This window comes from Abramis brama (assembly GCF_963993115.1).
Source record: "Abramis brama genome assembly, chromosome: 3".
Classification (NCBI taxonomy): domain Eukaryota; kingdom Metazoa; phylum Chordata; class Actinopteri; order Cypriniformes; family Leuciscidae; genus Abramis; species Abramis brama.
Genome location: NC_139965.1, coordinates 19287771 through 19314087, shown reverse-complemented (window position 1 = coordinate 19314087; position 26317 = coordinate 19287771). Strand labels below are relative to the sequence as shown.

At 36.8% G+C, this 26317-nt stretch overlaps 1 protein-coding gene across 1 annotated transcript; it reads right to left on the bottom strand.

Annotated features, from left to right (window-relative positions):
* Positions 1 to 228: 228 nt before the first annotated feature.
* On the bottom strand, positions 229 to 25960 carry tmc3 (transmembrane channel like 3; the record flags this gene model as incomplete). Its single annotated transcript, XM_084109621.1, has 23 exons — positions 229 to 1865; positions 5140 to 5202; positions 5322 to 5586; positions 5762 to 5804; positions 5973 to 6051; positions 6652 to 6777; positions 7578 to 7688; positions 11284 to 11412; positions 12160 to 12227; positions 12870 to 12998; positions 13825 to 14106; positions 15362 to 15440; positions 15525 to 15634; positions 16401 to 16548; positions 19226 to 19269; positions 19924 to 20071; positions 20454 to 20596; positions 20745 to 20843; positions 22123 to 22229; positions 22606 to 22687; positions 23405 to 23480; positions 24874 to 25020; positions 25854 to 25960. 23 exons carry the CDS (start codon positions 25958 to 25960, stop codon positions 998 to 1000), a joined length of 3453 nt encoding a protein of 1150 aa, XP_083965747.1. The 3' UTR covers positions 229 to 997.
* Between the last annotated feature and the right edge of the window lie 357 nt (positions 25961 to 26317).

The window sequence follows — 26317 nt, the reverse complement described above, 5'->3', positions numbered from 1 at the left end:
TCTGAATATTGATATTCAAAGTGATATTCAAACCATAAGTGCTTTAAAGGTGCTTCATTTGTATCAAGGCCACAACCCTCACAGAGATTGAGGGGGATAGTGTTCAATAAGGGTTTTTCATTGGCTGACTCTAAATGTTTTCATTTAGTACACACCCGATCTGGAATTCAAGGTTACAGCCTTGAAATGGATAGTGGAGTCCACAAATGTCCAAACAATATAATTTTTATATCAGATTTAATGAAAATCTACAGATACATGCAAAGTACACTTATACAGTTTGGTCATTTATTTGTGCTTTACTTTACAAGGCAAACTGCAACTTTTATAGGATAAACTTGTAGGTATTTCACTGAATTAATGGCTGTTTCAAAACCTAGTAAGCTGTGTTGAAGACAACTCACAACTCAGAATTGACTTAACCAGTGGAACATCACTTAAGTTGCTGGTATCTTGGAAACGATGCTTCTCAATGAAGTTGAGGGTTGATCGATCTGCTCTGAATTAGTGCAAGCAAAGTTCCAGTAGTTATTATCAAGTAGGAGGGCGGGAGATTTGAGTAATGCAGGGACGACATTTTTGTAGGCCAAAACCCAGAAACAAGTTAACATTTTTGCACGTCCGTTTCCATAATCCTGAAGTCAATGGGTTTTTGGTTAATTGCTTGAAATGAAATTAAGATGTTTTCATGTTCAAATGCATCAGTAATACCCACTTGTGTTTTTTTTTTAAAGCTTTTACTTGTCTTGAAAAAGGCGGTTGCTAACAAGTGGCTAAATTGGACTACAGAGGTTGTCGTCATCACACCAAACATTTGGCCAAATTTGGCCAATAGAAGTTATCTTAGAAGGCAGGATAATAATGCAGGATAATAACCTACCTTTTGAAACAGACTTCGTGTTGGTGTGCGCCTATGAGGCCTTAAAATGCTTCCTACGTAGACAGCTCACTAAGGTTTTTGAAACAGAGCCAAATCTCGGTTTTAGATCTAAACAGGTTAAACATTGGAGCAGACAAGATCATTGGTGCCAGACACATTGAGTTTAACGTTTTTCTTTGATTTCTTTTTGGTCGGCTTTGCACTGGGCTTCAGGTACTTTTCCTTGTTGTGAATGACCTGGATGTACTGGTCTGTGCTGCTGTTTTGTTGGTCACTACTAGACGCTAGAGATGCCGAATCTGACTCGGTCAGCGACGGCTCCACTTTATGCTTGGTCTTGGGCTTGACGTATTGTTCAACGTATCTGTGAGCCGACTCTGGGCCTCGGACGTTTGTTTGAGAGCAAGGGTGCAAGCCATCATTCACCCAGTCATCTTCATGATCATCCTCTTCTTCGTCGCCATATAAACCCTGCTCCATAGACAACTGACTGTTTATCGCGTCGCCAATGTAGAAGCGTGCGGTCTGGTGGAGGTCTGTCAGTGATCGTGGACGGTTCGATCCCCTCCTCGTGCTGCTCTTTGGGTCTTCCTCTTCCACCTCCTCTTCCTCGCTGAGGTGTGGCTGGTAGCTGCGGTGAGGGGTACGAGGAATGTAACACTTTACATTACGTGGATACAGCTCTACAATCTCTGTCGGTTCGTCTGCTAGGCGGTAATGTCTCGGAACGCGCGTAGTGGAGCGCACAATCTTCTTGCGAGCTTCATGTTCGTTGACGATGACGTAGCGTGTTGTGTGTGCCCGGCGGCCCACGTAGCTCTGAGCCGTCATTATGCCGGGCTCGTTGTGCATGGGCCGGAGGGTTTTCCGAAACAGCGGATCAGAGTGGATGTTCTCGGCGTACCGTGAACACGGGTTGTAGGCCATGTTGTGGTAGGACTTGGAGCGGCAGGAACCGCTGGAGCTGCCCAAGTATCCAGAATGCCTGGATATCAGAAAATGCAACATGTGACATGAATATGTATGTTTGTACATAATTCACCTTACCTTCCATAAACTTGAGAAACAAAGACATTTACCTTTATGGTGCAGCTTGTAACTAATGTTAAAGGAAAAGTTCACCCAAAACTCTTTCCAAGACGTATTGTTTTCTTTCTTCTGTGAAACAAAAAGCTGAAACTGGATGGTGATTTATACTGTCATTCTGCCTACATTCTTCCTTAGAGCTTGCTTTGTGTTTCACAGAAAAAGAGAAAATAATATAAAGTCAGAATGTTGTGAGGGTGAGTAAATGACGACAACATTTTCAGTTTTGGGTGAATTGCTCCTTTAAATAAATAGTATGAAGTGCACTGCATTATGAAATGAAAGGTGAAGCCTAATGAAGTTTTACTCTCAAAGTGCAAGCACTGAAGTTCCCTATCCCTGATCTGATATGATAGAATACTGTAAGTGTCTTAAAGTGAAAAAAATTAACTATTTATTTGTATGATACAGCTGCAAATAAGTATTTAAACACCTGTCTATCAGCTAGAATTCTGACCCTCAAAGACCTGTTAGTCTGCCTTTAATTAAAATGTCCACCTCCGCTCCATTTATTATCCTAAATTAGATGCACCTGTTTGAGGTCGTTAGCTGCATAAAGACACCTGTCCACCCCATACAATCAGTAAGAATCCAACTACTAACATGGCCAAGACCAAAGAGCTGTCCAAAGACACTAGAGACAAAATTGTACACCTCCACAAGGCTGGAAAGGGCTACGGGGAAATTGCCAAGCAGCTTGGTGAAAAAAGGTCCACTGTTGGAGCAATCATTAGAAAATGGAAGAAGCTAAACATGACTGTCAATCTCCCTCGGACTGGGGCTCCATGCAAGATCTCACCTCGTGGGGTCTCAATGATCCTAAGAAAGGTGAGAAATCAGCCCAGAACTACACGGGAGGAGCTGGTCAATGACCTGAAAAGAGCTGGGACCACCGTTTCCAAGGTTACTGTTGGTAATACACTAAGACGTCATGGTTTGAAATCATGCATGGCACGGAAGGTTCCCCTGCTTAAACCAGCACATGTCAAGGCCCGTCTTAAGTTTACCAATGACCATTTGGATGATCCAGAGGAGTCATGGGAGAAAGTCATGTGGTCAGATGAGACCAAAATAGAACTTTTTGGTCATAATTCCACTAAACGTGTTTGGAGGAAGAAAAATGATGAGTGCCATCCCAAGAACACCATCCCTACTGTGAAGCATGGGGGTGGTAGCATCATGCATTGGGGGTGTTTTTCTGCACATGGGACAGGGCGACTGCACTGTATTAAGGAGAGGATGACCGGGGCCATGTATTGCGAGATTTTGGGGAACAACCTCCTTCCCTCAGTTAGAGCATTGAAGATGGGTCGAGGCTGGGTCTTCCAACATGACAATGACCCGAAGCACACAGCCAGGATAAACAAGGAGTGGCTCTGTAAGAAGCATATCAAGGTTCTGGCGTGGCCTAGCCAGTCTCCAGACCTAAACCCAATAGAGAATCTTTGGAGGGAGCTCAAACTCCGTGTTTCTCAGCGACAGCCCAGAAACCTGACTGATCTAGAGAAGATCTGTGTGGAGGAGTGGGCCAAAATCCCTCCTGCAGTGTGTGCAAACCTGGTGAAAAACTACAGGAAACGTTTGACCTCTGTAATTGCAAACAAAGGCTACTGTACCAAATATTAACATTGATTTTCTCAGGTGTTCAAATACTTATTTGCAGCTGTATCATACAAATAAATAGTTAAAAAATCATACATTGTGATTTCTGGATTTTTTTTTTTAGATTATGTCTCTCACAGTGGACATGCACCTACGATGACAATTTCAGACCCCTCCATGATTTCTAAGTGGGAGAACTTGCAAAATTAGCAGGGTGTTCAAATACTTATTTTCCTCACTGTGTATATATATATATATATATATATATATATATATATATATATATATATATATATATATATACACACACACACACACACACACACACACACACATATATGAATTAGTTGAGTGCTCGGAGAAGAATTGTCTTTAACTATAGCATAATGTTGATTACCACAGAAAATTATTTTGACGTCCTTAAGTTTTAAAAAAAAGAACACGAAAAAAGCACATTTACAGTAATGCACATACACATTAGCAAGCCAGTGTTCTGAAGGGTTTAAAAGCAGAAATATAAAGTTTGTATTTTGTTAAAGCACTTAACATTAATTATTCAGACAGAGTTTACTGCAGTTTATAGTTTGGTCAGTAAAGCTGTCTAAAAATCATCCTTTTTGAGCTGGGACTAATTTTTTAAGTGGGTGAACGTCTGGCTATGAATTACACACTTCATTCCTGTTATTGAGTGGGCTTAATGCATTTCAAGCGAAAGTTACATGCAATGACATTCCAAAAGTTTGGATAAATTACTTAAACACACACTCTCACAACATCAGTAAGTGGTTCTGTAATACAAGTCCTACTTGTATAGTGGTGGGAGAGGCCATTTGTAACTTATGTACGAATGTACGAAGCTTCTGGTATCATCCGGTTAGTTATTTTAGCTAAAAAACCTGTGTTGTGCTGCATGATTTATTATCGTAATCACAAACACGTTGGTTTGTAGAGCAAATAGTTTTACCATTTACTGCACTTTGTCATTGTTATAGTTATTTACCTGTAGTGACTAATGAATCAGAAGTCTTGTACATTCACGGAAAATAGCTTACTTCCTTGTTGCAAAATAAGCTGAATAGTGGCTGTGCTTTTGAAACAGTGTGTATTTTACTCTACACTTCTTACTGTAATCCAGTGTTATTTTAGTATTATTTATTTACCATTATAGTATTTATTATTTGTTTGAATTAGTGTTTATTCGTATATTTTCAGTTTTCTTTTATAATTCTTTATTAGTTTTTAATATTTCTATCTAACTTCATTTTAATTTCAGTTTTAGTAATTTAGTAGTGCTTCAACTTACAAAAATGAACGAAAATGACAAATGTTGCCTTGGCAAGTAAATTAAATAAAATCTGTTTATTTCAGCTATATCTCAATCAACGAAAATGATTTGTAATAGTTTTAGTTGCTGAAATTATTACAGATCAAAATAATCTGAAATGATTTTCTGCAGTAACCTATATTACGCCACAAACGCTGTTGATAGAGCTTAACTTGTATAAGAAACAGAATTGTAGAAATAGGATTAACTTGTTTATTCATAATCAGACTTCATGAATATTCCAAACCTGATGGGTATGTACTCCACTCGTCGTACTTGTCTTTGAGGAACTGAGGGGCTGCTGTACATTCTGAAAGCATTACACGGGCAGAAATGGAGGGCAGTGAAGCTTCATGAACAGCAGATGTATGGAACCTAAGCAGCAGTGAATTGAAATATAAAGCTCTTATACCACAGAGCAGCACAGACCTGCTGGAAACATGCTCTGCTTTGTGTTTCTGCCGCACTGGGACAGAGGGACTCCGCGTCGCTCCGGCAGCTCTGGGGATGTCAGGCCGTGAAGCCGACTGGGATATTGTCCGGATGCTGTTGCAATGGCGGATGGGAGATTGGAAGTTGGTGACGCTACCGTTGCGCCGTGGAGGGGAGGTGGAGCGGGCGGACGACTCCACACTAGTGATGTCGCTCTCTTGTTCCGGCTTTTTATCGCCTCCCTCAGGTGCCTGCAGACGTGCTGTAAATCACACATTTACACACCCAAATGTCCAGCCAACTGGTGACAGGCTGATATTGCCTTATGACGTTATATATTGTGAGTACATTACTTTGGCCGTTACTGCTCAGCGGCCTGAAATGTGCCCGAAACGTTCCCTTGTATTCGTAATGAAGATAGTTCATAGACAAAGTACCTGCGGCTAACTGAAATACTTTCTTCTTGTCGTCTGTGCGCTCCTGCAAGAGGAAATTCAATTAGAGTTATAAAATAAACTGCTGAAGAAATGAGATTATATGAAATCCAAAGACCGTATCCTGTTTCGCTCGGGTTCCTTATTGTAAATCCCGGATCTGTTAAATGAACTGAAATACATCATAATGATATTCCAATTTGGAGTGACTCACGGTTTGCAGCTGTAGTCTCAGCTGGCTGTTGGTGACTTTGAGTGATCTAGCGATGGATTGTAGGTAGTAGATCAGCATACTGAAAGGGACAATGACAAACAGCACAAGGTTGAGTGCATTGAAGGCATTTGTCCTGCTTGCCTGGTCGAATTATGCTGGCTTGACTAAACCAATATGCTGTTATTGTGCAAACAGGGGTAAAGGGCTTTTTCAAACTCTCTGTAAATGTTAAAGCTTTCAATCTACATCCTCTAAACCAAGCACAGTCGTGAGGCTATGTTCTTACTAATTGAATCAACCTGTTTGAAAATATAATATATATAAAATAATATATATTATATTAATATATATATATATATATATATATATATATAATATAATAAAAATAAAATATATTATAATCAAAAACAGTTTAAATTGTAATACTATTTCACAATATTACTGTTTTACTGTATTTTTGATCAAATAAATGCAGCCTTGGTGAACAAAAGAGACATAAAAACAATCTTATTGACCCCAAACTGTAGTGTATCTCATTAGCAACCACATATAGCAATGCACCAGTAACCATCCAGAACATTATTTTTTTGTCAAGCCAACATCCAACGTTTGTCTTGATGAGCTTTAATTTTCTAGCTATTTTTCTCTATGGTAATTAAGGTTACTGTAGTGTACTTACAAGAGTAGAAGCAAAGCGGGCAGCACCACCACAGGACTGGTGACGTAACTCATCACTTTATTGAACCACAGCGGGAAGTCGTTGGCAATGGTTTCGGAGATGATGTCGTAAATCTTCTCCTGGCCACTACAGAGCGGGAGAGGAGATTGAAGAAATGCAGAAAGACATCAACTATGTATTTTCATGTAAATTATTTAAAAACAAAAGCATTTTGTACAGAGCTCAGGAATACTTGATTCTGATTGGTCAATCATTCTGCAATCTAAATATTTTATTTTATTTTATTTTATATTGACACTAAACTGTTTAAACCAAAAAAAGTCTTCTACACACTGTATCTTGTATCACTTTACAGTCTCTTTCTTGTAACATACCATTTCAACTTAACTCAATATTTCAAGTCATGTATTCAATTATTTTGAATGTGCATGTGTAGTAATTGAGATAATGTACAGTTCACTAGGCATCACTGCAAAACCATTTCGGGGTGATACAAGACTGATCCCCCTGGATTTATTTTGCATTAATGATCAGCTGACTATACTAACACTTACTTACAGAAAGCATTGTGTTATTAATTGCAGAGGATATGATTTCAAGCGGTTTTTATATATGAAATTTGCAATGTAGCGTAGCGTCTATGCAATTTCTTCGCATTTCCATTAGCGTCAACACACAAAATGGCCAAAAAAGTTTTCAAAATTTCCCAAAATTAGTATCATCCCAAAATTATACCATTGGCTGAGTCAATATCACTGTTTTAGAAATGTTTTGATACTGTAACGGAGTTGATTTTTGAGGGTCGCTCACAGATCGCTTACTTATAGTTGTCTTTGCATATCTCTGGGATCCATGATTTCAACAGAATACATCACCTTAAATGAGATTAGATTTAAACGCCGCCACATTTGGACAGTTTTATTTACCTGAAGGGTCCACAGTACTGAGACGGCCGGTACCTCACAATGGCAAAAATGGTCGGTAACATACACAGGAAAAGCATGAAGAGAAGCATCGCCAGATAGAAGTTATTTGATCTGGGGAGTAAATAAATTTAAATTAAAAACAATCCCAGTAAAATACTATGAATTAACTCAGATACACAACCAAACTACTATGATTTGACCGTTTCATATTATCTGATGCTAAGTTTTACACTCCACACAGCTGCAGTGGGATGATCCCTTATTATCGCATAAAACACAGCAGTATCGGTGAAGATGAAATATTTGTAGACCACTTGGTAGTTTCGCCTCACATCTGCGACTGACTGATAAAGCTTCAATGAAGATGCAATTACATAAATCTGCTGAAAGAGAGACGCTTTGACCAACACAGTCGCTTGTCACACTGAAGTATCCACTGTTATCTCTGTACTCACCACGCTGGAAAATGAGAGGGATTTGGATTCAGTGAAGCAGAGAACAAGTGTACCATTCAGAGAGTCCCTGATCCGTACACTGAATGCTCACTGATTTTAAATTAATCTCACAGCTTGTAAAAAAAGAAAATTGTTTCACATTACAGCTCTAGTCAGAGGAATTTACACTCCAGCCATTTAGATCTTCAAAAATGTTGGTTTTACCAGCAAAGGAAACATTTAGAAAAAGACTGAAGAGGTTTTTAAGCCAAGAAAAATGTAAATCACATTTCTTTGTTGCAATTTAATAAAAACATATCAGCATATGACAAAAGCCTGTCAAACTTGGTTTAGGTTAAGGGTCATTTTTACTATCCATATGTATTGCAATAATATTCCATGGACAAGCAAATTATTATTTATAAAAAGGTACAATTACAGATTGTTGATCATCTTTTAATTAATTACACTGTTGAACACTATATACTATAGGGCTGTTATACCAATTAAATTAAAGCTGCAGTCTGCAGTTTTTCCTCTTTGTCGCCATCTCTGTTCGAAATCTGCAATTGGAGTTATTCGCAGAATGATCAACTTTACGTAGGTTGTGCCTCGGCACGGCACAGCGCGGATGAATCCAATGTTTTGAGGAGAATGTGCGGCTGTCAGTCACCGCGCTGGTGTGGATACTGGCATTCGCAATCACAGATTCTACTTATTGGAAGTATGACCAATGAAAATGTCATCTGAACAAGCAACATCCACTTTTGTTCTGACCAACTAAGGAAAAAAAAGCATTGCAGTAAATCGCGCTGATTAAATCTAACGATCGCTTATCATATCACGTCAAACCGTGCAAATTATACTTTGTTCCCAAATTGTTAATGTTAACAACATCAGCATTGCGTGACTACATTTAATGCCCTTCTGATATTTATCCTTGTTTTCGCATGGGCCGGCTGCAGTCTCTTTTTTTCTGTAGCCAGTCCGAAGTCTTTTGCGTTTTACAACGGGTGAATCTCCAGTTGTCACTGGTGATTGTCGTTTGAACCTTTCTGGATCCGCCATCAAATTGCTAAGTTTAATTATATCAAGTGCTGTGAGAAAAGGCTATAAATCTCCACCTCCAACATCCTCACACGCAACATAGCCTACTAGTCGAGACACCGTCTTTATGTGTACAGATGTGATGTAATGACGCAAAGACATGCTCGAATTTCCTGTGGAAATCCACCAGTACCACTGGAATTAAAAACATTATTACAAGCTTACCGTTTTGAATCGAGCTAAGGCAAGCAGATAGTTTTGAACACTGGCTGGTTTGTACTTGCTCAAATTTATTTTGGATAATTTTTAAATAATCAGCAAAATCCCTCTTACCATTTATCAAAATCCACTTACACTGCAGTCACAATTGCCTAAATAATGTTATGAGATTAATGTTCTAAATATAACATTTTGAAAATAAAAATATGAGATGTTGGGAAAAATGAAATGATATACTATATATATGAAACTAAAACTACCAGTAGGTGGCGATTAATCCAACTGATTCGTTCAAAAACAGTGAATCATTCAAGAAAGAAACACCGCTGTGTGTTGCTGGGAGACGCAATTTTTCTGCTTAGTTTGGAACTATTTTAGTTGGCAAAATAGACCTTATAGGCCCAGTTGAGGATGTCATCACCAGCCCCACTCCAGATCCACCGGATCCAGAGCCCCGTCAGCCTTCACCATGCCAGATTCCACCACAGACACGGAGCCTGAGACTGCAGTGGATAACATGCCAGTGAACCCAACTAAGCCATCTTCCGCCCCAGAGCCTGAGCCCAACGACGCGGCTGATCAGGTGCGATCGAGTACTTCTGGAGTTCGAGGGCATGGAGGGAAGCCCCACCCCACATCCCTGCTGCTCTGGATGAGTATTTCCTGGCCTCTGGAAATTATATAGATGATTTTGAGGAGGTTATACCTCCGCCTCCGGTCAGGTGTCACTCTGGTTCTGCCATGGGATTCCTGGCTTCTGGCTGCACCTCTGCCCTCCAACCCTTTGGCTCCACCGGGCTCCACCTTCCCTCCGGCTCTGCCGTTGTCCTCGGTCGCTCCATCTACACCGCAGTCTTCCGGGTCCCCGTCTCCACCTTGCTCCCATGAGCCATCAGTTCTACCCTGTCCCTCTGATAACAACCTAGCTCGGTGTCTCCTCTGCTCCATCTGGGTCTCCACCACATGGAACTCACATCCCTGGTTCCATCTCCCAGGTCTCGACCATGGTTCCTCCCACCAGCGACTCCGCTGTGGAATATCATGCTGACTTTGGCCTGCCTGGCTCCTGGCTCTCCCCAGGCTCCTCCCAACCACTACTACCCCATGGACTGTTTTGCGTACATCTCTAATTGTTTATACCCCTCTCCAGCTCCACGTCCTCCACCAGAGCCCCCACCCTCCTCTGATAGACTCTTTACGGCGCGAGGACATGCCTTCCGAGAGGGGGAGCTACTGTAACATGCACATTCTGTTTAGTTCCTGTTTGCCTGTTTAGTTTGACCTAGATTCCTATGTTCCTGCTTGTTATTGGTTGTTATAGTTACTGATTTGATTTTCCTCATTATTGATTCCCTTCACCTGGGTGCAATCTAGTTTCCTTTATTTGCTCTGTGTATTTAAGCCCTCAGTTTGAGTTAGTTCCCTGTCTGGTATTGTTTGGTTAAAGTGGTTGGTTTTTGCTCCCTGAGACATTCTCCTGTGGATTACTGTATTTGGACTTTTGCATTAAAGACTATTCTTTGAATTCTTCGTCTTCATGCTCTTTGTACAGCCACACGATGTGACCGTAATAATTACAAACTAATTTTTACAAATAATTACAAAACCTGGAGAATTAGGAAAATTCAAGAAATATTTAGCATTTAAATTAATGATTTAAGTCAAGGAAATAACAACCCCTGAACAATTTGACAGCTCTAAATTGTTTTTGAGTTCAGTCTAAAAAAATGCAGATGTTAGAGTAATCACAAACAAATGGAAATCATGAAAGTCATTGAAATGCATTGATCAAACTATCATTTCAGTTTCAATTAACTGAACTTCAAATGAACTGAAATTAACTGCATCCTGCTCAACTGGCCCTAGGATTTATGAAACCAATGTTTTAAATGGTTTTGTTATGTTGTAAGCAAATCATGGCAGATTCTCCTAGGTCAGCTACACTTGTATCAGATCAGTGGTAAATGAATGTACAACCTTTAATGACCTCATTCTGCCTCACTGACCTGGAGGCCTTAAAGACCTGCTGATGGGGGACGTTACAGGTCAGCACAGCCCAGCTCCGCAGGTACATCAAGCCAATGAGCTTCAGGACATTAAAGGCGGGCAGACAGGGTGAAAAGAATGCTCCCATCCTACAGGGAGAGAGAAACACGGGAAAGATTTATTTCCCCTTTTAAGGGAGTTCTGCTTGTGCACCTAGAGCTTCAGAAAAGTCATTATTGTTGGATTACAAAGCTGAAGGGAAATGGAGCATTGAGGTAAGGAGCACCACGGCAACAGAACAGTTTATTGCAGATATAGATAGACAAGCTTATATATAACAATAGACCCAGAGAGATTAGAACTGTGTGTATCAGAGATAAACAGCAGTCATCGTAATGTAAAAATAATAACTGTGAAAAAAAAATATTTTTTTTATTGATAATCATATCAAAGAAAATGTACTGATAAATGTGACCCTGGATCACAAAACCAGTCACGAGTCACATGGGTATATTTGTGGCAATAGCCAACAATACATTGTATGGGTCAAAATGATTGAATTTTCTTTTATGCCAAAAATCATTAGGATATTAAGTAAAGATCATGTTCCATGAAGATATTTAGTAAATTTCCTACCGTAAATATATAAAACATTGAATGCAGCACAATCGCGAACATAAATGGACAACTTTAAAGACGATTTTCTCAATGTTTAGATTTTTTTGCACCCTCAGATTCCAGATTTTCAAATAGTTGTATCTCAGCCAAATATTGTCCTATCCTAAAAAAGCTTATTTATTCAGCTTTCAGATGATGTATAAAGCTCAATTTCAAAAAATTGACCCATGTGACTGGTTTTGTGGTCCAGGGTCACAAATGGATAAATCATTACTTACCATATCATTCCCTGGTTGTATATCAGATGAAGAACATTTTCAGCTATTTTAAATTCACCATATTCTGGCTGGAAAAGGAATTTATTTTAATTGGAAAGGGAATATAATTAATTAATACATGTTATAGAACAGGGTTTCCCAAATCAGGGTTCGATTTGTGGGTTGTTGAAAAGCTAATAATTAAAAAAATCATAAAAATTCAAAGTAAATAATAAAAAAGAAATTAAACACTTACTAAAATAGATGTCAAGTTTAATTTGTTTACCTGCATGTCATGTGACCATTTACGGATATCAGAGAACCGTGAACTTGCGAATGTGTTGTTAAATTCTATCAAATATTACTTCAAGTAAATATTTTAGGTCAAAGGGGTTGAAAAAAAATTTGGATTAGAGTTTAGGAATCCCTGTTATAGAAAATTCAGAATCCAAAACATAAATGACAAGTGTTAAGTTCACTTAAGTAACAATGCTTTAGTCTTAACACATGAAATAGTACACTTTATTTTCTGCAGTTTGTGAGGGGAAAATCAGCAGAAATCTGCTATTCTGATATTTAATTTGACACAAAAACAATTACAAAAATGCTTAAAAGTGATGGGGTTTTCAATGTTAACATACTTTATCCCATCTTAACAGGCTATCGATTGGTCACAAATCTGCTTGAAAAACCTCTCAAAGTGTGTTTTTGAACAGAAGTGACAGACTTACAAACTTGCTCTCCAAGTCCCAACAGCAGCAGTCACTCAAGTATCGAACCACCAGTCCACGGATAAAATCAATGAGCAGGATACTTGCCACCGTGAAGATCATATCAATGATGGAGAGCTTTAACATCTCCTGTAAATAAGATAAATAAAATAAACAGCCTGCATTTACCTTCCTTGTGCAGGGTGCAATTTTACCCCTCCACAGACCGTCCAAGCAGGACGCTAAATCAGATCTTTGGATTTAAACCAAGAGAAAGACCAACCTGACAGCAATTTCATTAAATAAAAGCCGGGCTGGATATTTCAACCCACAAATACAATCTATATTCTTCACCTCCAGAAGGAAACTTATTTATATTGTTTGTCACAATAATGCCTCTGTATAATGTATCAGTATAGATCTAACAAACAATATCGAGCATGTCTGGGTATGTCTCTATACACAGTGTATTTGGCCACTTAAGACACACTTAAAAAGTTTATAAATGTCTTTGCATTATATAATAAAATATATAATCAGTTATTTCTAGAATAGAAATAGCCTCTTAAAATAGAAATAGCAATAGCAAATTTGTTGCAAAAACACATTTCAGTCAAAACGCTTCACAAAATTAGGGTTTAAAAATATGAAATGTCTCGGTTACGTACAGTATGTAACCCTCGTTCCCTGAAGGAGGGAACGGAGACGTTAATTCAGACGTGATCTGACGAATTGGGATCTTGCCTGAAAGCCCAGTCACCTTCGAGTGTAAACTAAACGGGCCAATGCACATTGGCGTGTGAGATTTGCATCTCGTGTTCCACCCCGCAGTGCGGGTATAAATACGGAAGCGGATGAATAGCATATTCAGGTATTAGCTGACGATGAGCCTATGGAGGGTCTAGCCATGAGTGAATACCAGCTAAGTCCCTGATAATCTGGAACAGAGAGCAATGATTTCCAAGTGAAGGAGTACCTGGCCGACATATGTTTCCCAGCAGGGGTCTAGCTGTGATCTGGTGTTGTACTCATAGAGGACGGTCTGGTTTTGCAGGGACTGCATTCTTATTGGCTCTCGGGAGGATGTGGTGCTCTTGAAAGTGGTCACACTGTTGTTGAGGTCCAGAAGAGTCATGTTCAGCATGCTGTTCCGTCGCTCCACGATATCCGGGACAATGGTGGACAGGTTCTCCTCAGTAGGCTGGGAAATGGTCGCTAGGTACGATGTTGAGTCAGACAGGTTTACTGTGGGAGTAATCTGGAATGATTCAAAACGTGTATGATTTACATACATTTTTTATGTTACATTTAATTTTTCTAACTAAAGAATGGAAAATATCTGAATAATATTTTCACTGCACAGAAAAAAAAATGCTTTGATGTTGAATGTTTATTATATACAGAAGTGGGCAAAAGTGATGGTTGGGGAGATATTTGTTTTTAATGTCCCTGCATGTACGATTAAACCATCAAAATATGAGGAAAATATATACAGTATTTATCTGACAAAATTATTTGGCAAAAAAGGCAAACTACATCTACAGGGTTTATTTTAAAAGCTCATATCAAAAAGCACTGACTACATAATCAGTTATTAATATTTTGTTAGTTCTCTCTTGTTTTTGCATATGTTCGTAATTTCTTTGTATGACAGCCTGGCATAAAATTATGTCTGCACAATTTGGCATGTTTTATTGCATTAGCACAAATAAAACAACTGACTCCAAGCACAACTATGAAAATTGCTTACAAAATCTTTAACACATTTTTAATAATATTTGAATAATGGGTGAAGATGTCAATATTCCTAGGCAGGACATCACTTTTGGTGACTACTTTATTTGCTGCTGAGCAATAAATCAACAGTAAGTAGAGCTGCATGATTTGAAAAAAAAAAAAATATATATATATATATATATATTATATATATATAATTATTACTACTAAATACATATATTAGACAAAATAATAATTATTACTATTGCAATATTTTGCTTTATTATATTATAATAATAATATATTAAAGAAAAATATAATAATAATAATTTGTTATTATTATTTTTATAATTATATTGTACAGCACAACTGTAAAATTACAATACTAATATTAATAGCTGTCTTAATTTCTTCATTTTCAACGTTAAACCATTGAGATTTTATTTTGACAGAAACTCGCTTCTCAAAAGTTTACAAGTTTGGGAAGATGATTGGCGCATGTTGCATTCCCAAATGCACGTTATAAGCAACCCAAACTCAGAGCAGATGCAGAAATGAGTTCATGTTCAACCAAGCTGCTCTGAGACTGAAACCACTGGATCATGAGTTGCTTGTGTGTAAAACAACAGAGTGCCGCGCTTCACTCTGAAACACACAGCGCATATATTAATTTAATTAAATCACTTTGCAATTTGATAATCGCACTAAGCCATATCGCGGTTTCGGGTTTATTTTGATCAATCGTGCAGCCTCAGAGACAAGGTTGAGGATTAAATAAGAATATAATTGTGACTCACAGCAGAGCTCATACTGTTGACTTTATCCAGCAGGGCAATAATCAAACTGTAGAGGTTTCCAAGGTACAACACCAGAACTCTAAACAAAAAAGGCACATTTCTCTTTTAATAAACAAAACACAAAACCAGAGCAATAACAGTGTTCAAACGGTGATGTTCTTACCTGGCAAGCTGGAAGCGGAGACTTGTTCTGGGGTGGTACATCTCCAATTGGGCCACTAGCTCAAAGGCTGATGGAGCAATCATTGTGATTAGGGAGACCACCACACTCACCTGATGAAGAAACACAATTCACATCATTCATCTTCCTCAAATACACAGCACATAAACACTAATACTAGATCAAATATCTGAAGCAAGAAGAATTAAATAAGAAGATGAAAAAGAGGAGGGAAAAGGGAGAACAATTAGATAATAATAATAATAATAATAATAATAATATGAATAAATAAAGTAAGTAAATACATAAATAAATATAATATGAAGGATAAAATAAGAAACAAGTAGATATTTTCATTTAATTATTTATTTATTGAATTAACTATTAATGTAATTATTTCATTTAGAGTACATTGGTCCTCCAAAAAATTTACAAGAATTAAGGAATTAATCATAATAAAATGAATTAAATAAATTATGAAAACAATAACAATATGTAGAAGAAAAGTCAAAGTAGAAGAATTAAATAATAATTAATAAACAATAATAATAACAATAATAAAAATTGTGGTGAATACTTGAATAATTTAATAATAATAATAATAATAATAATAATAATGAGATGAAGAAAATAAGATGAATAAGAAAAAAAGAATCATTAAATAATAATATGAAGAAGAAGAAAAGCTGAATAAGTAGACAAATTAAATAAGACTTAATTAAATAATAATAATAATAAAAAATGTGGTGAATAATTAAATAATAATAATAATAATAATAATAATAATGAGATGAAGAAAAAAAATGAATAATTAAAGAAGAAGAAAAATAAAAGTAGTCCTTTTTTGCATTATGTCTATTTGTATAAAACATAACGTACTTCGTTCTTCTCCCACAGTGTTAGCTCAGGTTTCTCTTGCTCTAGTTTCTGAGAACGATCCACCACAAAGTAGATGATGTAGATGCTGCCGGCCAATGACAGCAGCACGAGAATGTTTGCCAGAATCCGCAAACTGATCAGTACGGCTCTGTTGGAATAGAAGCTGAACTTAATGAGAAAACAATACAGTCAGATACACCTTTAAACAACTGTCTTTTTCATATAATGAACCTTTAGTTACAAAGAAAAATAAATAAGGAATAATGTAGACCTTTAGCAGGGGTGATCAGTATCCTGTATCTTCCTGAAAGGGATTTATTTTGTGATGATGAACGAATGACTATACATTAACACACTTACACAGTTCCATTCTAATTAACTATTGACTATTGAATTACTATTGACTATTGAAAAATTAACTATTGATTACTTACAATTTTACATTGATTACTTACAATTATTTTATGTAGAAAGAAAGAGGACAAAGAGTCAAGCGAGAAACCTGAAACTAGCACAACTACTGTATGTAGGTAATTGAGTGACAGGAGAATGGTCAATTATTCAATTTAGGGCTATTATAGAAATATATTTGCATCATGCTGTTATTGACCAATCAGAAACAAATATTATTAGGGTTGGGTATCGTTTGAATTTTAACTATTGCGATTCAGCTTTTCGATTCTGATTTTTATCGAAAGGTAAAAACCCCCAAAAAACTTAGATATCCTTCACATTTATTCTAAGTCTTATTGTAAAACATTTCATTGTAGCTGAATACCATGAACACATATTAACAGGCTAAATAACACTTACACAAGGAACTGTTGCATATAGTTTAAAAATACCATAAAACAACTAGCCTAACAAATAGACATTTCAAGCATTATTAAAGACAAGTAAACACTCAGTAATTTAAAAAGAACAAATAAATTATCAATAGGTCAAATACATACAACTGAGCAAAGATACAATTGAAATAAACAGTTTTAAGATTTTCAGGTATTCAGGTACAGAAACTGTAATCAAATGTGAATAAATATACATTACAAATATGGCTATAGAGGTTATTCAGTTAAGAGTAGTGCCTGAATTTTCTATTTGTCTTTTGTTGTTTGATTAATGTTATTATAGAGACGGCAGATGGTATATTAGGTTGCTGTCACTTTAAGAGCTGCACGGACCCAATAATACTGTTACATATGTGAACAGCGTGTCTTCTTGCACCTTGAATGGTTTAAAAACATATTTTAAAAACACTTTTTCTGTGAGCACGCTTTGGATGTGTGGTTTAAAATCACATTAAATCACCCCTTCTGCGCTTTGGATGTGTGTGTGGCACAAAAAAACAGCGTGCGGGTCTTGCGCATGATTTAAAATAATATTAAAATGCACAAAGGGATAGATTAACGTTAGAGGAATATACATTTTTATTTTATAACATATCCGATTCCAGAATTGGAATGAGAAGCACAGAAAAAAAGTGCGTGGCTTTTGCGCTTGAAAAATCGATTCGGTTCAAAATCGAAATGCACTCACAGGAACCGATAAGCATAATCGAAATGCTCGTTTCTTGGACATTTGGAACCAGTTCTTAAATGGAACTGCGATCTCGATACCCATCCCTAAATATTATAGAGAGATGAGTAATAAGAAAGAAGATCGTATTATAAGCAAATAAACCCCCAAAAATACTCCAATAAAAGTTCTTCTGACACCATGTTTCTGATTTACGAGGTTATAAACATGGTAAAAGCGACAATACAACATGAGAATTTCAAGCTTCATAACAGGGTTTGTTTCCCCTAAATCAGCATTGGCTGAACAATGCAAGCACAGCATCAATAAACAATCCCTTTTGACGCACTACATTTCCCAGTTTGCCTGACAAGTTTTATCACAGACAAAAGCAAGTGAGTAATAGGCAAGTACTTCAGAAATGTTCTGTCATCATATTCAAAACTCTACAGAGATATTATATATAAGAAAGTCCTCTATACAAATATCTCATGAAACCTGTCAAGAACATGTCTGGGTTATATTTCACATTATTTAATTTGTAGAGTACGCATTCTTTAAAAATTATCATTAAAATAATAATAACCCCACATTACAGTATTTTTAATTAAAAATACTGTATTAAATTAATGATAATTGCAAAACACTGTCTGGGCACATTGTAGTAATGAGAATACATTGAGCAAATGTGCCTAATTGTCCTGAAAATAATGTCATAATGCAAAATAAATAAATAAATAAAATAATTAATGACTTCAAAATTAGGCTTCATTTTCTACATGCAAAATATATTTAATATCTTTTTTTCAATTTGCTTCTGGGGTGAAATGTGTCCTGGTCTCGTTAGATTCAACCAAGTTTAGTTATGATAATCTAGAGATATTATACAAATGTTAGCATAACCCTGTGTGCATGGGTGTCGCATTCCAGCAATATAATAATCGGCTTAAATGTGCGAGCAGGTCTAATTGCAATTTAGGTGCAGTCATCCGCCTGCAGTAAAAGGCTGTTTGTATAAAATATGGCGGGGTGTTCTCCGTTTCGCATGTTCTGCTGCGATTGCATTGGAACAGGGAGGAGATGTATAAATCAAAGCTGTCTGAGCCAGCATTACAAGAGCCGTGACAACAGCCCCAGATAGAGAGGAACAGCACATCGCTGTAAGTCACTTACTGATACCATCATTCCCACCCTCAAAAGCCCGTTTTGTTAAACATGCACTTCTGAGAAACTTTGGAGAAAACACTTAGTCAGCACTAAGGGTTTTGTTGAGGTGATAATGGAAACCCAGATAAAAGAGGAAAACTTGCAAGCTTGTTTCTTTCTTCTTCTCTTGCTCTTCTACAATGGCCTCCTAAAAAAAAGTAATAAAACATTTTTGGTCAGTTACCATCCAAAAGATAATCCAAAACCCAAGAAACATTAATCATAATTTATGCCAAATAGGTACTGTAGTTACTGTTACTTCAATAAATTGTGGTCATTTGGTACCATTATAAAAAGAGAAGGAAAATGATAATGATTTTTAAAACAGTCAACCAATATGATAACAATATCTAGAAAACAGGACAGTGGATGGTCAATATAATACCTACAGTATATAATACAGTTCAATGATCTAATTAAATTAAATTAAAATTTTACTTTAATTAAATTAATATTTGCTCTCAAATTTGACAAAAATATGTAAAAGCAAAAAACGTTTACTATGATGTGTAGACTTGGACACATGGAAGAGCTAAAAACTGGCACATAAATTTGAGTGAAATCACAACTTAACATTTTTTTAAAACATGCAACATTTGTAATCAAACTAAATGATATTCCAAAGAAATGTCTTGAATTTAGCATGATATTGATGAGACTCAAATAACATGTTTTCCTTGGGAAATCAGCACTAATAATGAAACATAAACCTCCCTTAACTGAATTAAAACTGGATGATCATTGAGAATTGAATCAAGGACAGACTGTTTATTTCGGTCTGTTGGATGTAGGAAACGCTCACTCTGATGCTATTGACGATGGCTGCCCCTTTACTCTCGGCCGCCTCTGGGTTCCCAATCAGGTAGTCCCACGCACAGAAGACACGCCAGCAGAAAGTGAAATTCTCATCGGAGGTGCCGGCTAAACTCGTGCGGGAGTTTTTAGCCATTCTGATAGAAAACAGCATATGAAGTTGCATTATGGAACTAGTAAGCAGCGACTTTTCCAAGGAACACAAATAGAGCTTTTCCTAAAGAATTTCCATGCAGGTATTTTGCATGCCAGAGTTTATAGTGACCATGACTGCATACAAATAAACCAACATGGCCTTAAATTACTTAAATACATCATAAATGTAATCCAGGTAAACCAGCTTCAACAGGAATTCCACATCTTGATTAGTTAAAGTCATGGCTTCAATTCTCAGGGAATGCATGAACTGAAAACACGTACAGCTTGAATGTGCTGCAAGTCTCATTTGGACCAAATACATAAATGTGAATGCAAGTTAATCAGTGATTTCAAGCAAAGCATCTTTGTAGTGGTGATTACTTTCTTAACAAAGTGAAGAAGCTGTAGGCAAAAACTGCCATCCCGACCATAAAATAGGCCAAGGGTAGTCTGTAGCCAGCGCTGCCGATTTTACGCACATTGCCGTAGTAGCCATAAAAAAGTACAGAGTATTGTAGATATCCCTGCAACACAAAAACAAAAAACAAAAACAAACTGGCAGATTCCAAAGCACAAATAAATGATTTGTGATTAAATCCCAAAGTTACGCTGATAATATGTACAGCACATTGGTAAAGCAGTAAAAAAAAAAAAAAGAGATAATAATCTTGCCCCCAACGACCAGATGGTGTCCAGGTCTTGTGCAGAGGAAAGGTGATCCTTGGGAATGGTCTTGCTGCGGGTGGTCCCAAATGGAGCGCCGGCCAGGAGCTGATTGGACAGATTGGAGAGATAGAGGGGATGATAGAGGACAACAGATCATACCTGAGCAGAAATTGCTTTGTGTCTCTGCACTGGGAGTGAAATAAATCTAACCATATTTTCCATTTCCAGGTCTAAAAATGGCCTTGTCGAGTTTCAATAAAAGATGTTGTTTATAAATAATGTATGAACCCACAGCAGCATTTAAATATCTGTGCATGCTTTCTGAAATAATAATAAAGGAGAATAATGTCATGTATAACGCTTAAAGGCCAATTCACACTGCACCGACAGACGCCGACCAACACTATAAGACATTTGGTTGGGTTTTGTAGGATCAGTGTGTAACCCATTGGTTGGCGTGGTCGGCACTTGTTTTAAGCACAAAGTCCACTCCAAAGAGAGTTATTCTCTATATTAGTAAGCACTGTTTCTGAACCCCCTGAAACACCTCTATTGTAGTTTTGAGTTTTCTTCCAGGAACGTACAGTACGTCACAATATTCCTCATTTAAATAAGTCCTGCCCAAGACATACGCAAAAAAAGGGGCGAGGCCTAGTTGAGTTGCATTAGTAGTGTATTGAAACTTGTTGTTATGGTAAGGGGCGAGACATTTCTAAAACACACTCGAAAATTATAACCTCCTTAACGTTTGTCTGTGCGCTGCAAATTTTACGGACAGCAGCTTCCAGAAGAGAGTACAAAGCAGGCTGTACACACAAAAGCTTCTCCTGAAAGATGTAGCCATTCCCATTTTGTTGAGACAATCTGTTGTTTATGGATCACAACATAAAAGTATGTCTTATTATTTGTAGTTGTGGTTTCTATTAACAGTTCCAATTATAAACTTTATGTAGTTGCTATGATAGCTATGATTTATACGAAGGGCAAAGCGTGGCCTCTGCTAGCTTGCTAACTAACATTACAGTATTGATGTAGTGTTTACTTTAGCTTTTGTAAGGTCTTTGTAAGCTTGTTTCTTGAACGCGCTAAGCGCTGCCAATCACAACACACTGGGCCAGCTAACCAATCACAGCACATTTCGTATTTCGGAAGGAGGGGCTTCATTCGAAAACAACATGTTTAACCAGACTGGGGAGAGAGGAGCTGTAATAATGCGTTTTTTGAACAATCAAGCATGAAAACACATTCTAGAACACCCCAAAAACAAAATCAAGACTTCGTAAAAGGGCATAATAGGACCACTTTAAAAGATCCTTTGGTAATGAAGATTTCCATGACACTTTATGCATTTATGCATTTATGAATTAATGCAGTGCATACAAACCTCAGGCAGCACGATAAAGGCTCCAGTCATAATAGTGAGAACTATATTGATCCCAAACAGCCATCGTAGGAATATGAAGTAAGAGGCCACTCCTGATCCAAAATGACCTTCAAAAACAACATACTGTTTAGTGTACGTTTAATGCAGTATGGAGTTATTTCTACCTGATCTGATCCTTAAAATACTTATAGCTGTAAGGGTTATATTGTTTCAGTCTAATTACATTTTTGACGTTAATCACACTACTTAATCTAGACAGTTTCCTCATGGATGTACATTTTAGGTTACCTGACAAAGTATATTTATTTACAGTGAATATGCATAAGGCCTAATATATTTCCAATATTAGAACCATTTTATCATTCATATAAGTTATGTGATCAAATAATATTGTTTTTCCTTACGCCTTGCAATATGAGGATAACATATTAATATTTATATCTGCAGACAAATTAAACACATACTGTTTGTCAGGATACTAACTTTCAATCTTTTTAATCCTCATCTCCCAGGGAATGAACAGAACAACAATGTTGTAGAGGACTCTTGAAATCTTTTTCAGCAACTGCAAACAAACATTTATGATCACATGAGAACAAATACAACAGTTAGATAAAATTATAACATAAGCAAATGTTAGATTAGGATAGTTTGTAGACAGATGAATCCACAAGTAAATAAAGATTCAATGCTGAAAGAGCTGTGAGTTCTCATGTAGAAGGATAGTGAGATAATAATTTGTTAAATCAATGTACGGATATCTGATTTTCAATCTGCAATAAAAAGCCATCATCAGAATTAATAATTCACCATCAAATCCACTTGCTAAAAAGTCAATTAATTTTAATGGTGCTTGGGCAGCCTTGGCGAATGCCATTGGACATTTTAATTAAACCAGGCTATAACAACAGGCCATAAATTTGAGTGCAGCGTCTGTGAGCAGATGAGGAGCACCGCTGAACCAGAGGCATGCAGAACCTTAACCGGAATCTCACAAACACACAGCTGATGAAAAAAACTGAAAGAAAAAAAATGAGAGAAGCTATAACATGAAAAAGACAAAAGCAGTTTAGACAGACAGACAGACAGACAGACATGAAGACAGATAGATAGCAAGACTTGCCTTAGCAAAAAACATGAATAATGCTGTAAGCAACATGCACAACTTGTTCAGATACTGTAAAAATTGTATACTGCCAATACAAAAGGTGAACAAAATAATAAAATAAAAAAAATCCTAATGAACACAAATTCTGTAGATAAAAGGTCGCATAAAACGTACATCTGCCCCGGCTGCCTGGTAACCTCGTGTCCTGGTCAGTCTGCCCTCATACTTCAGAACAATCTCTCTGGCTTGCCTAAAACACACACAAACAAATACACTGAGCTTTAGCAATCTACACCATATCCTGCTACGGACTGACAGCTGTGGTCAGTGTGTTCCTGTTGTGTTAACCTGAACACAAACACACTCTTTTATTAATGTTTGCCTTTCAAAGATGTTTTACCCATTAAAAGTGGCACTTCATTGGTTTCTTTATTAATAAAAATGAAAAACAAACCAACAAAAAAAAAAAAAAAAAAAGAAAAGAAAAAAAAAGCCATAAATTCAATGGCAACATAATAGAAACATCAAACAAATACAGATTGAAAATTGATTTTGGGGGGTACTTTCTTCAGAAGGTGGGTGTATGCAATCATGAGCACTCACCCAAAGATGATGAGGACACTCGTAAAATGTAGCATGTATCTCTTCCATGAACCATCAGGCATAAACCTGCCAGTTATTGTAAGTAACTTCAAAGATAAATGTGCTAATAAAATTCTTGGTTGGATAATCAGAATTTTTTTGATATTAGGGTGGACGTAAACGTTCAGAACCTCTGAAATAAATAAATAATAAAAGTGTTATGTTGGTAACTGACATTTGGAAATTTGATGTCCTGTGCTGTATAACATGCACTACTCCATTCCAGCTATAGCTATTTAAAACATTTTTATTTATACCAACATGGTAAACATTGCATTTAAACCATAAAAGTAGCTGTATTGCATTTTACAGTATTTTGGCATGGCTTTGCCAGATGCATAGACTTTACCAGAAATAACCACAATGTGCTCTTGCTGTAACATTTGCGCATCCTTGACCCCCGCCCAAAGAAGCCTCAGTGATCGGTACCCAGTAAAATGAGAAACTGCTGGTTAGGCTAATGAAACAATTACTCAGCCAATTTAGTTTGTTCTCCAGGCATCATGTTGTAAATATGCCGGCCGCTTTCAAGCAATGAAAGTTAATTGTTATTTACCTTACGGGTTTAATGCACAGATGCTTTCCTCTGCCATTATCATCAGTTTCAAACATTTTGGAATATCGTTTCTAAGTAGACTAATGGCTGTAATGGAGTCAAATAATAAACTTAAAAAGAAATAATGCTTATTTCTTTTCATTATTCCTCCTTATGTATCGAGCATCACAGTCTTTCCTGCATTCATGTCAACTGCTGTATAAACATTGTCCTCAGCTCAAAAATACCTTTACAGCACATTATACTGTATATCAAGAGCTTGAAACATTCTACCCCCACCTTTTGGCCTTATAAATGCTGAACTTATAAATGTTTTATCCTTTATATCTTGTGCTATTTAAAATGTTCCACTAGAGAACAATACAACTTTAAGATCTGTAATAATTTTAATACATGATTAAATTCGGATGACATTTTCTTGACATATACTTGGGGGGGGTCTTACTTAAGTACTTTTAGCTTGCGTCTTATTGGCCAGGGTTTGGTTTGGATGTTGGCGATGATTTCCTTCTGAAGCTGAATGTTCTGGAACATCTCCTCTGGATCATTACTCTCCACTCTCTCTCCATCCTTATCTTCATCATCAGATGGTCTGAAACACAACCAAAGATCAATAATCACTTTAATTAATCTTACAGTAACATGGTAACATTTGCAGCACATAATAAAACTGTTGCTTTATATGGTATGACAAAAGCACATTAAAAAAATAAACTGGATGTAGAAACAATACATATACATACATCCATCATACTCACACACATACAGTTATTTTTCATGTTCTTACCATCTTATTTGTAATATTTCATATTATAATATGACATTATTATTAAATTAAATGATTACACTTTAAATAAAAATAAAAAATAATGGTAAAATGTAAAATGAATTCATTTTATTTGATAGCGCAAATTAGGTAAACACACACTTGGAGGATGAAGGTGAAATGGATTCATAACCCTCCAACTGTATATACATAGTATAATGTGTTTATGTTGTATGTAGTTATATCTATAAAATGATGTCACTTCATTTTTATTTTCTCTAGTGTGCTTACTTAGTGCACATAAATCATACTGTATGTGAAGAAATGTGCACTGCATATACAAAGCAACATGCGATGTGCATCATTTTAATTCCTTGATTTATAGAAATCAAGACTCAAAATTATGAAAACATTATGGTATACAAGAATTTATACAGATGAATTTATATAAATTCTTAAAAATGTAAATGTACAAATATAGTTTTTGTACCCACACGTTTAGAAACTTAGGAAATATTATGCTTTGTTCCACTGCAAAGCATGAATATTCCTAATAAAGACTGCATTCTTTAGTCTACAAGTGTCATGTGTGTAATAAGCCAATGCAATTTACAGTAAAAAATTAAATGGAGTCAGATTTGGTCAAAAAGCCAACTTACCCATTATCGTCCTGATATGAGGAATAAATCCTTTTGGAATTTTTTCTTATGCTCTTGTGCCGCTTGGAGGATATCAGGGGTCTGGTTATTGTTGCTGGTTCTGCCATTTCTCATTTCCCAGTGTTAAAACTTTCTGCAGTCTTCAGTGAGCATGTGTCCCATCTGTAGGAGTTCTCCCATGCCGGTGTTGCTGATGGGACTCTGGGGGGGGACAGGAACGAGGAGTGCCACCTGCCCGATTGGGTCCTGCTGAAGTGCTGCTTAAGCCCCTCCACCAGAGGAGTTTAAGCTCAGACAATCACTCCAATGACAGCAGTACTGGCTTCTTAAAGGGACAGCGCAAGCACTGCAACCTGGTGATGAATGCATTATGCTTCTGTGCAAAGTGATTTAAACAAGAGAATAGATTGATTTAAATTGAATTAAATTGATTTATTCTCGTTTACTCACAACCATGTTGTTCT